The following is a 12355-nucleotide window of genomic DNA, read 5'->3' as shown; positions in this document are numbered from 1 at the left end:
ACCAATGATGTGTATACACGTTATACGTCGCCTCCCCCTCTTTGGTGCGGGCTCCAGCGATGAGCCCGCACCTTTTCCAGCACATGACAGCTGATCTGATCAGCTGTCATGTGCCGCTAGTAGCTGCAGTTGGAATCGCGATCGACCCACAACTGTTAACCACTTAAATTTCGCTGTCATTCTCTGACAGCGGCATTTAACTTGCGCAAACCGGATGCGTGTCTGAGGTCCGTCCCTCAGCTCCCCTGTCACATGATCGCGGGGCGCCGATGGGTTGGCATGACAACCCGGGGTCTGCGAGACCCCTGTGGTTGTCATTGCCGAACTGCTATGAGCGCCGCCCGGTGGTTGGAGTTCATAGCAAATGAGCATTTTTTAAAACATAGCAGGGCTGCAATCAGAAGATCGCAGCTTCTAGTTTCCCATGGAGACTATTAAAGCAAGTAAAAGTAAAAAAAAAAAAGTTTTTAAAAATATTTAAAATATATAAAAGTTCGCCCCATTCAAAATAAAAAAATAAAAATACACATATTTGGTATAGCCGTTCAGAATCGTCCAATCTATCAAAATATAAGCAGAATTAATCGGATCGGTAAATGGCGTAACGGGGAAAAAAATCAAAACACCAGAATTAAGGTTTTTTTTGGTCACCTCCACATTGCAATAAAATGCAATAACATGCGATCAAAACATCATATCTACACCAAAATATTGTCAATAAAAACATAAGCTCGGACAGCAAAAAATAGGCCCTCACCCAGCCCTAGATCAAGAAAAATGGAGATGTTACGGGTCTTGGAAAATGGCGCCATTTTTTCTTCTTTTTTTTTTTTTTTTTACAAACTTTGGGGTTTTTTTCACCACGTAAATAAAAAAGAACCTATACATGTTTGGTGTCTACGAACTGCTAATGACCTGGAGAATAAGAATGGCAGGTCAGTTTTAGCATCCAGCGAACGTAGTAAAAAAAAAAAAAGAATTGCGCTTGTTTTGCAATTTCACTGTTCTTGGAATTTTTTCCCCATTTTCCAGCACAGGATATGGTACAAGTATTCTGTCCGCCGCAATCACTACTTCATGGCACATGTCTCCAGTATTGAAGACCTCTAGAATATTTTCCAGATATTTATCAATGATATTAGCTGCTCTTTTATTATAATACTGCTAGTTTCAACCAGTGCCGATCCAAAACCAGTAAGTAGGGTCCATCGCACTGTGTGAGTGTGGTTTTACATTACTATAGGTTTAGTGGTGTTTTCTCCATAGGCTTTGAGTGCAGTGATCCTTGACCTTTGATTTACATTGGGTGTTCAATCAGCAAATGAAAAATATGGCATCTCTGTGATATAGATCACCATTATTTATCTGTTTTACTGTTTTTTTTAATTCTGTTCATTTTATTATGTAAAACATCCCCTGTTGCCACATGTAAACTGTTCATATCTCTGCATTTCCTTTCTCCATTTAGTACTATGAGTGTATAAAACTTATTGTAGGTCTCATTACCAGTGTCTACCTGTGTGTTGACTCAAGTGGTCATAATTAAAAGTCTCAATATAATCTATTAAGAAACTGATCAGCTTGTTGCTGGTTTCCAAGTAGAATGATATAGCCGCACAATACACCCAATGTAGATGATTGAAATAGGTAATGTAGACATATTCTATAGCTATCATGCACTTTATGTGTACAGCGTTCATGGTGGATCTTTGCCTTTACACGCTGTGATCTTACATCTGGTCACTGCCTAGTTTACTCCTTTTCTGCCCTGTAATTCTTACATTTCCCAGATATTACATGTAACAGTGTCATCATCGCCCTTCCTAGGCCGTATACCGGGAGGACAGGCTGTAATGAAGGAGCTGGACCTTGGTCCTTGACTCCGGCTTGTACACCATGTCCCGTCCCTGGCTAAATCATGGCATGTTTTATTTGATGGTGTGTTGCAGACAGAAAAGAAAGGACGAGCAGAACAAAATCTCAAGAAACTTGTTGCTGTCACAATTGTGGAAGTAGCATTTTTTCCAGCGCTGTCCTACAGAAAAGAGAAAGGCGACAGTGCCATCTATTGCTGGATGCCCAGCTCCTGCTCATGGAAGGCCAGTGTGACTATGCCAAACATTTATCTCCTTAGCTGGATAGAAAATGATTTTATTAATTGCCTCATTTATCCCCCTTCTTCTTGCTTAAATGCGATTGGCGGGGCTGGTACCTAGCGGGATTGGGCTCACAGACTCAAACCAGTGACTGCCATATGTCTCTTATTAGCCCTGGACCATAATTGCAAGGCAGCAGGAAGGAGCATTATTAAATATCAAAGCAAATGCTTTCATGGTAACCCCTTACGTACCAGATGTAAAAGCAGCACAATGCCTACACCTCAGGCAATAAATTGTTTTAAAAGCCGCAAGATGTCAGATGAGAACACTCAGTTGCATGTGAATTCTTCTAGCTGTGTGACCGGGCAGTGGTAGAGATTTATTCTCAAGATCCTTCTGATTATTTAGGGGGAAGTCCTCTGGAAACTTAACTCCAAGTGACCGGGAAGCATTCAGCCATGCAACATAATATTGGCGACTTTTTTTTCTAAACTTTTGCAAAGAAGATACCATAGGTAATGCATGGTGTTTGAGCAATTCTTTTAAAGGGGTATTCCCGTCTACAAAAGTGATCAACTTTCCTATGGATAGGTGATATATTAAAGATTAGCGTGACTTCAACTACTTGCCAGAATGGAGGACTTTTGTTCCCAACTCTCCTATGGATGCACAACACTGGCCAGGCAAAGGTTAATGGAGCCCCTAATCTCGCATGCACCCTGCCACTCACAACTCCATTGAACTCCTCCTGGCCACTGTTATGGGGCCGAGGAAGGACCAGGCCCTGTCCAGTGGATGTGTGTAAGATTGCTACTTCAAAATGGGAAATAAAAGAAAATGGACTTCAGTGATATTTCAGGTACTTTGCATAACATAATCGGTATTTGCAATGTACAGTTTGTCACAGAAGTGCTATTTACCAATAAAATATAAACCTGATTTGTTGCTGGAATTTCAACTGTACAGAAATGCTGCAAAAAAGCATTCACAAATGTAGGGTAGATTTTTCAGGTTCCACCATTTCTACAACAAATGTGCCCTGTATGAACATGTGTGGCGCCCTGCTGTGCATTAGTGCCACAGATCCTAGAGGGGTGCATGAACAGATTCCTCCACAAGAGGCCCTCATAGCATACACACACCTCCACCTTCCACCTCAGACCACCAGAGGGAGCCCGTTAGGGATATAAATAGGGAAGGTGGAGCTAGGCGTCTCAGTCTGGAGTCTGGAGTCGACAGTAAGTCAAGCCTGTTGAGAGAGTTCCTGCAGTAGTTAAGCCTGAGAGAGGTCAGCCTGCAGTGGAGCCCAGTCCAGACTCAGTTGTAACTCAGTATAGTGAGCTTAAGCTGTGCCAACGCCATAAGAGCGGTGAAGCGCGGCAAGCTGCCGCTAGTGTGTATAGCCTAGTGAGGGCCCCGAGTAGGCCGAAGGCTAGAGGAGTGAGTAGCATTGGGAGCAGAGGAGCTGTACAAGCTCACCCCAGAAAACATATACCGGACACCGGGTCCGCGTCTACAGGGTCGTATACCCCCCTGTAGAGACAACCGGAGACCCCTGGAAGACTTCAGGTCCCAGGATCACCCAAGAGCTGATATGTAACAGGGTCAGGAGTCACGGAGGCCCCGCAACCTGGGAGTGCGTACTCCAAGAGAAGGCCCTACCACAAAGTCAGCCGGTGGAGGACAGAGACAAAGTTAGGCCTAGCTCCAGGCAGGTCAGAAACTTACTACACAAAGGCAAGAAACAGGAGGCCCTATACCTGCTCACTGGGGAGGATCCTGAAATGCACCCTTCACCCTACAGTGCTCCAGGATGTGCCTGAATTTCCATCAGTAAAAGGTACTGAAGTGACTATCGCGTCTGTCCCTGTTCTTGCTCTGACCCAGCTGGGTCCTATCCATCCTGCATCCTTACATCCCTTTTCGTACGCTGCCCTGAGGCCTAGCTCCACCTGTGGGGAGCTATACCACCCAAGCTGCCTTAACACCGGCCTCAGTGGGCTGCCGCAGCGCTAGTGATCCTCACCAGACACCACAGGTGTCATCACAAACTTTTATCTAATTATCCACCCTTTTAAAAGAGAGGTCCAGAGTACGGGCCCGGGAGCCGACTACCGCAACATCCCCCAAAACCAAACAACAAGGCCCGGGCGCCGAGTCGTCCCCATCCCCTGGGCGCGTCACATGCTTGTAATGTACTTGTATAATACCAACAACCAGTATGCATTCTGCACCATAGTGAGTGTGTATGATGGTCTAATGAAAAGCATGGAGACCTTGGGGTCATCCTCTATGGTGCTTGTCTGTAGGGAACGATTGTAAAGGGAGACCGTCACCCACAAAACTTAATTTAAACTACTTATAAATATAGGGCCATTTAGGGCCTAGCACTTAAAAAAAATCATAATATGAAAGTTTAGTTTTTACATGCTTAGTTTTTCAGAAAAAGCGTTTTATTTCTTATGCAAATGAAGGAGCTCCGATGCACTGTTCTGCCCCTCAAACCCCATGATGCACTGCTCCCTTTATGTTGATTGACAGTGCTCGCTTACCCAGAGTGAGTGCTGCCTAAATGGAGTCCCTGGATCTGTGCATGCACACTGACACTGCAGGAGTTGCAGGCAGCGCTCTCATACCTCTCTCCTGTCCTTAACTGCTGCTCGCTCCAATGATACCAAGCCGGTGCTGCAAACAGGAGCGAGGGATGAGAGTGTGCACGCACTGACAATATGCGTACGCTTGTTGGGATCCTGCAGTGTCAGTGTGCACGCTCAGTGCCAAACATTCATTTCAGGCAGTTCTCGATCTGGGTAAGTGAATGCAGTCAATCAACATAAGGTGGGGCGCATGGCATGACAATTGAGCTGTGGAATGGTGCACTGGGCCATTGGCCATGCCATGGGTGCACCGAGGCCTCTCCATTAGCATAACGAATATAACGCCTTCACTGAAAAACCAAGCAAGTAAAAACTATACTACAGTGATTCATTTCATAGAGGCTAAATCCGCTACATAATTGTATAAGTAGTGCAAATCAAGTTATGGGGGTGACAAATTCCCTGTAATTAATTAACTTATTTACTGTAATTTACTATTACTATATTTGTGTGTAAAGGTCAATGATTTCTCATATCCCTCACCTTGTAGTCACACGGCATAACCTAAAATAATCCACCATATTACAAAACTGCAGAACAATCCAGTGCCCTGTCAATCACCTATGGTAGGGGTTAGGATAACCTAATACACTCTGCCATTCTCTATATCAGCAATTAGTTCCCTTTTTGGCCACATACAGCGCCTTATTATATCGCTCCATATATTTTTATTCCAACTGCATTTCCCTGTTCCACACATGAGTGAATAATGGGCTGGGATGTGCGGAGCTTCTCCCGGAGTGGGAGGATGTGAGCTCTGGAGACACAGAAGGTGTTTGTGGTGAGGTTAGACAGATACCTGTTCTTCCCGCTGCTCCCTGGCCTGTACAGCTCTAGTGACACTATTTGGTGTCACAAGCAGATGTGTAAATAATGTGCAAAGCATATGGCCTCCATTAATAAGTATAAGCCTTGCTGAGCATAGGGTCAAGGTGACACCTCAGACTTCCAGTGCTAGAGAAGAATCATTAATTCACCTCCTCAGCCAAACACAGGCTTATGACAACTCCTTGCACTAGCGCTTTTCATTGCTTCTAGACACTTTAGGTTATGTGATTGATTTAGATGGGTATGATCAAGCACCTGGCATGAACAACATGGAGGTCAGGATATCTCTAAACGAGATTCCTCCGATGGTTAAAAAGGGATACTATTCCCAAGAAGAGGCAACTTTTATCAGCTCGCCAGAAGTTTCTGCTCTTCTGCACAGTATATCACTTGTTGGAGGAGCAGTTTGTCATCCAGAGCTGCTCTTCTTCCTGCAATTAGAAACAGCTTGCAGTTATGATTTCTAAATACATCAGACCTTTCCATTCTATGTCGTAGTTTTCGAGTAACCTGACAAGACATGGCAAGAGGTGGTGTTTACAATGTGTTCCCGTAGAGAAGACCAGTGTTAAAGATTGTGCATGTAGCCATTGCTACACTTGCTCCAGAAAGTTACAAGCTGGTTCTCTCGCACATTAACGTCCCAAATATTGGGGACTCAGAATTTTATAACCCATGGAATGTTTTTTTTTCCTCTTTTGCTCATGAAGCCAGAATTAAATGCACATCTTTGGGGCTCGTTCTGATGAGTGTATTCTACGCACGTGTTCTATCCGTGTTACAATCAGATCGCACACGGACAGCAGCCTGACCAATGGTATTCAATAGGTGTGTTCAGATGACAGGATTTTTCTCAGGGACCGTGTGTCAATGTGAGAAATATCTCAGCATGCGCTATTCCCTTCTGCAGTTCGGATGAGACGCACATATTCAAGTCTATGAGCGCAGAAGAAGAATCAGCTTCCGGGCACATCATCCGTATTGCATGCGATTTTCAAGGGTACATAGCAGTTATTAAAATAGGAAACTGTATTTGGTCTTGTAAATCATATTTAGTGCTGATGTATAAAAACAAATGCCATATGGATGGAAAAAATGGACATATGGATGACACAGGGATGGCATATGGATGGAAATCCTGTTTTTACTGGATGAAAATCAAAAATTTTTCATATTCTCGTCTGAACCAGACCTTATTAAAAAAGTAGAAGATTACCAATTAACCGAAAGCCATTTGGAATTACTACACCCCATACAAGTAGTGATAGGACAAGACCCAACAGAGGAAAGTTGATTTCTGCACAGCAGCACCAAATCATTCAATATGGAGAGGTGTTAGTTGCCTATGACAATGTCCTACTACAATCTGTGTTCTACTCTTTTCTTAAAGGGGTGTTCGCAAAATATATTTATCACCTATTAACAGGATAGGTATAAATGTATGATCGCTGTGGGTCCAACAGTCGGGAATCCCACCGATCCTGAGAACTGGGGGTTCTAAAGTCCCCTGTGTGAATAAAAGGTGGTGCCCATGCGTGATCATCACTCAATAATGGTGGTGTCAGTAATCAGACCCCCATATTAGTGGATAGATGGTAAATGTATTTAGTGGGAAACACGCTTTAACAGAATTGTCATTAAAACTTGGCAGCCAGGTCTTTTTATATTTGCTTTGCATTACAGTAAAGGACTTCTTAACAGGGTATACAGCTACTATCTCTTCATGAACATGATATACTGACTAAGCATTGCATGATTTTTTTTCCTTTTTGCGTGTCCTATACTATTTTAAACATGTTATGATCATGAACATATTTGTTTGTGTTTTATAGGGTCCTCCAGGTTCTCAGCCATCGCCTCATGCACAACCACCTCCGCACAACCCCAATAATCCAATGATGGGTCCACATAGTCAGGTAATGTCAAGCAATGTCAATCTGTCTCGTTGAAGAATGTGTTAAACTTTTCATTCCAAGGCTTTTAGTTTATGGAAGTGAAGGCTATTTATAATAACTTAGGCAATTATGGGTGGGTATGCCCAAAGAATGACGTTCTCAACCGCAATAACTGAAACATAATGACTTTATCTAGCTATGGTCACAAAGCAATCAATCTCATCCCTCCATCTTCATGGTAGCTATGAGCATATTTTTAATTACACATCTTTCCCAACTGAGTTCATCTCAATTACTTTAATACTGAAAGGGACAAAGTTGCAAGTTTTATTTTTGCCTGGTGGAAGCACATTATTTCCAGTAAGCTTGGCAGGCCAGTATTAAGTTGTTGAAATTCTGAAAGGCAACCGTCCTTAGTCTTAAACCATACATACAATACTATTTTATAATGTTTAATTTTTTTATGGATTCATGGTTTTAAACCTGGTGGTCAAAAATATGAATAATGATGGGCACACATCCAGTTGGTAACGCCACCAATCTAAGTGTGATGAAAAAAAAATTACATTATGACTACATCCAGACTTGGTCATTTTCATTGTTAGCTGCATATTTATCAATAGTATGTCATTTATTAAAGTAGTTTATGCTTTTTGATAAATTTTCTACATCTTTATACTGTATAGTTTCTAGTTACCACACTTATTAGTTGGCTTTCTTTTGTCAGAAATTTGTTCACATTAGGCCACGTATCTTTTCAGTGAGGACATGCCTCTTATCAGGCAAAGCGCAGAATGTGTCTAAAACACATATGATGGAAGGCATGAAAAACTTTTTATTTTTACACAAATTGAATTTCTTATAACAGTATCCATATACAACGGGTGAAATAAGTATTCAACACGTCGCCAATTTTCTAAGTAAATATACTGTATTACTAAAGGTGCTATTGACATGAAATGCTCACCAGATGTCGGTAACAACCCATCCAATCCACACAGGCAAAGAAATCAAACCAATAGATGTCCCTAAAATACGTTATGTATAATAATGAGAAATTAAACAGGGAAAAAGTATTGAGCACATGAAGAAAGAGAGGTTCAAAAAGTCATAGAAAGTCATGAGACCAGCTGAAATCTATCAGTAATTAGGCTGTGTGCCCACTATGCGTTTTTTAAGCGTTTCCGCAGCAGCAATTCCGCTTGGTAGAAGGTCTGCCATGTTCCCCAATGATAATCCCCGGAAAAATACGCAGCACTACCAATTATTTTGCGGAAGAGCGGTGTTTTCACCGCCATTGACTTGCATTGGAACGCATGGAATCCGCATCACTGCATGTGTACATGCGGATAACATGCTTTTCAATGTGCGGATGGTACCCGGGTTTGGAGAAGAGGAGACTCTCCTCCGGACCCGGGTACCATAGTACCTGTAAAAAAAAGAATAAAATAAAAAATATACATTATACTTACCTTCTGATGGCCCCCGGTGTACTTGTCTCGGCTTGCTAGCAGCTCGCGGTGGACTCAAGGACCTGCCATGACGTCATTCAGTTATGTGACGGGTCACGCGACCGCTGACATCGGCAGGTCCTTTAATCTACCGCGAGCTGCCGGCAAGCAGAAACAAGGACACCGGGGGCCATCAGTAGGTAAGTATAATATTTATTTTTTACCATTCTTTCGGTCACACTATCAAAATTCATGCCGGTTGCATGGATTTATACAGTGTGACCAAGTTGTCAAGCACTTTCCAAGTGATGCTAAAATCGCTTGGAAAGAGCTTGACAACCCGCATGCGGAAATGCATGTGAAGAACGCTTCACTTCCGCTTGTCCCTGGCAGGAAAAACGCATGTACAATCCGCATGCGTTTTTTTCTGCCAGGGAGATGCAGAAACGCTCAGGAAAAAATCCGGAGCATTTCTGCATCATGGGCACATAGCCTTAGAAAGCAATCTTGCCATTTAGTGAAAAATAATATCAGCTGGTTCAACTGATGGCCTATAAAAAGGTATTTCATTACCAAGGTGCCACACAAGAAAAATCTCATGTGACCTTCTCAACTTTATTGTTGCAAAATGTACTGATGGCATTGGTTACAGAAGAATTTCTAAACTACTAAAGGTTCCAGAGAGCACTGTTGGGGTCATTATCCAGAAGTGGAAAGGACATCATTTCACCTTAAACTGTCCACCTGTGGACAAATGTACTGAGACATTCTTTATAAAAATCTGCTGCCATCTACCAGGATGAAGAAGATGAAATGAGGGTGGACATTTCACCAAGACAATGATCCCAAACACACAGCCAAGGAAACTCTCAATTGGTTTCAGAGACAGAAAATAAAGCTGCTAGAATGGCTCAGCCAATCACCTGACCCGAATCCAATAGAAAATTTATGTAAGGAACTAAATCTAAGAGTTCATAGAAGGAGCCCACAGAACCTTAAAGATTTGAAGAATGTTTGTGTGGAAGAATGAGCCAAAATCACACCTGAACAATGCATGCAACTAGTTTCTCCATACAGGAGGCATCTTGAAGCTGTCATCACCAACAAAGGCTTTTGTACTAAGTATTAATTACATTTCAGTTAGTGTGTTCAATACTTTTCCCCGTGTCATTTCTCATTATTACACAGAACTTAATTTATGGACATCTATGGTTTGATTTCATTGCCTGTGTGGATTGGTGGATTTGGTGAGAATTTCATTTTTCGTGTTTTGCTACCACACAACCTGGAATTTCACTGGTTTTTTTTTTGAGGGTTTGCATTAGTTCATGTAAGGAACATGCCTACAACTGAACATTTGGTTTTCTGTTTTCTTTTTATTCTGAAGCAAACAACAAATAAGACAAAATAACTGAAAACTTCATGGTGCATAACTATTCACTCCCCTAAAGTCAGTACTTTGTAGAGCCTCCTTTTGCGGCAATAACAGCTGCAAGTCACTTTGGATAAGACTCTATGAGCTTTCCACATCTTGCCACAGGGATTTTTGACCATTTCTCAAGGCAAAACTGCTTCAGCTCCTTCAAGTTAGATGGTTTCCTCTAACTTCAAGTCTAATCTTCAAGTCTGACCACAGATTCTCAATTGGATTAAGGTCTCGGCTTTTGACTAGGCTACTGCAAAACATTTACACATTTCCTCTGAAACCACTCGAGTGTTGCTTTAGCAGTATGCTTTGGGTCATTGTATTATTGGAGGATGTACCTCCATCACTGTCTCAAATCACTGACAGACTGAAACAGGTTATGCTCAAGAATATCCCTGTATTTTGCACCATCCATCTTCCCCTCAACTCGGATGATTTTCCCTGTCCCTGCTGCAGATAGTTCTTGGAGTGATGAGCTGTGTTGGCTTGATGCCAGACATATCGTTTACCTTGGTGGCCGAAAAGTTAAGTGGTATCATCTGACCACAGCACCTTCCTCCATACTTTTGGAGAGTCTCCCACATGTCTTTTAGCAAGCTCAAAATAAGCCTTACATTTTTTGTGTGTAGGTAAAGGCTTTTTTTCTGCCCACTCTTCCATAAAGGGCACTTCTGTGGAGTGTACAGCTTATTGTGATAGTATGGACAGATACTCCAGTCTCTGCTTGGGAACGCTGCAGCTCCTTCAGAGTTACCTTTGGTCTCTGTGCTGCCTCTCTGATTATTGCCCTCCTTGCTGTGGCTGAGAGTTTTTGTGGGTGGCAGTCTCTTGGTAGGTTTTTTTGTGGTCCAGAAAGCAGGAGGATTCCAACTTCTTAAATTTTCAAAAAAAAGTTTATTCCAATAAAATAGATTCCATAATCAAAATGGGATTGGCAACGCGTTTCAAACGCAAAAAAACTGCGTCCTTAATCAGAGCTACCCATACACTGACACACAGATCATTTGTATGGCAGACCGCCAATCAAAATGTGTATGCTGATCACATGATATGGAAATACAACACATTTAGGAAAAATACACAAAGAACACACACAATACATAAGAATACGATCCAAACAACCTGTGAGAAAGCACAAAAATCCAGGAGTTCAATAATGAAACATCAATTCACGGCACATGTTGAGTCCATTCAGATGGCATTTATTCAAATTATACATCCAGAACGCTTTCCGGTCCAATAGCCGTCTTCTGATGTCACTGCCCCTGGGGCTTGCAAGCACCCTTTCTATGCCACAGATCTGCTGAGGAGCTGTATCCCTATTGTGGTATTGGATGAAATGTCTAGAGGCATGGGAAATAGCTTGATTAGTTTCAGTCAACATTCATAATTTGACTGAAACTAATCGCGCTATTTCTCATGCCTCTAGACATTTCATCCAATATCACAATAGGGATATGGTTAGTGGTGCCTCTTGCTTGCATCCTCTGGGGCCTTTCAGAAAAGGTGTGCATATACGGACAGATCAGGTGGACTTCCTTTCACTTAGTGTGTGACTTATGAAGGGAATTGCTTGCACCAAAAATTTGTAGGGGCTTAATTGCAATACACATGCACATGCCAGTTTTTAGTGATTTGATCCCAGAAATGTAATTTATGCCTAGATTTTTCTCACTTCACTTCATCAACTTAGACTATTTAGTGCTGATGCATCACACACAAATCAGATTAGAAAAATATTTAAACACAGGTCGTAATGTAACAAAATAAGTAAAAAGTCAAGTCACTGTATGTGTGTGTTCTAAAAAATATACGTAACAGAAAAACCTGATTTAAACAATAGGTCATTTTATGATAACATATTCCCTGTAGGGTAATATAATGAAAGTGAGTAGAAGTTATTGGTAAAACAATAAGGATGTTACAAATATTCACAGTAAGTAAGTTATAAATCTATATAGCCATATATGCTTTATACAGATTTGACTTTGTAAAAATT

At 41.8% G+C, this 12355-nt stretch overlaps 1 protein-coding gene across 1 annotated transcript in view; it reads left to right on the top strand.

Moving 5' to 3' along the window:
- The window catches only part of SSBP4 (single stranded DNA binding protein 4), a 510052-nt gene that overhangs the window by 458923 nt on the left and 38774 nt on the right, over positions 1-12355 (top strand). The window contains exon 6 of the mRNA XM_073686385.1: positions 7417-7500. Coding sequence (XP_073542486.1) covers positions 7417-7500 — 84 coding nt within the window. The remainder of the gene's footprint in view (positions 1-7416; positions 7501-12355) is intronic.

The sequence above is a fragment of the Phyllobates terribilis genome, unplaced genomic scaffold (genome assembly GCF_046119375.1).
Source record: "Phyllobates terribilis strain yellow unplaced genomic scaffold, ASM4611937v1 Scaffold_1__5_contigs__length_1240528914, whole genome shotgun sequence".
Classification (NCBI taxonomy): Eukaryota; Metazoa; Chordata; class Amphibia; order Anura; family Dendrobatidae; genus Phyllobates; species Phyllobates terribilis.
This window is presented reverse-complemented; position numbering and strand designations above follow the sequence as displayed.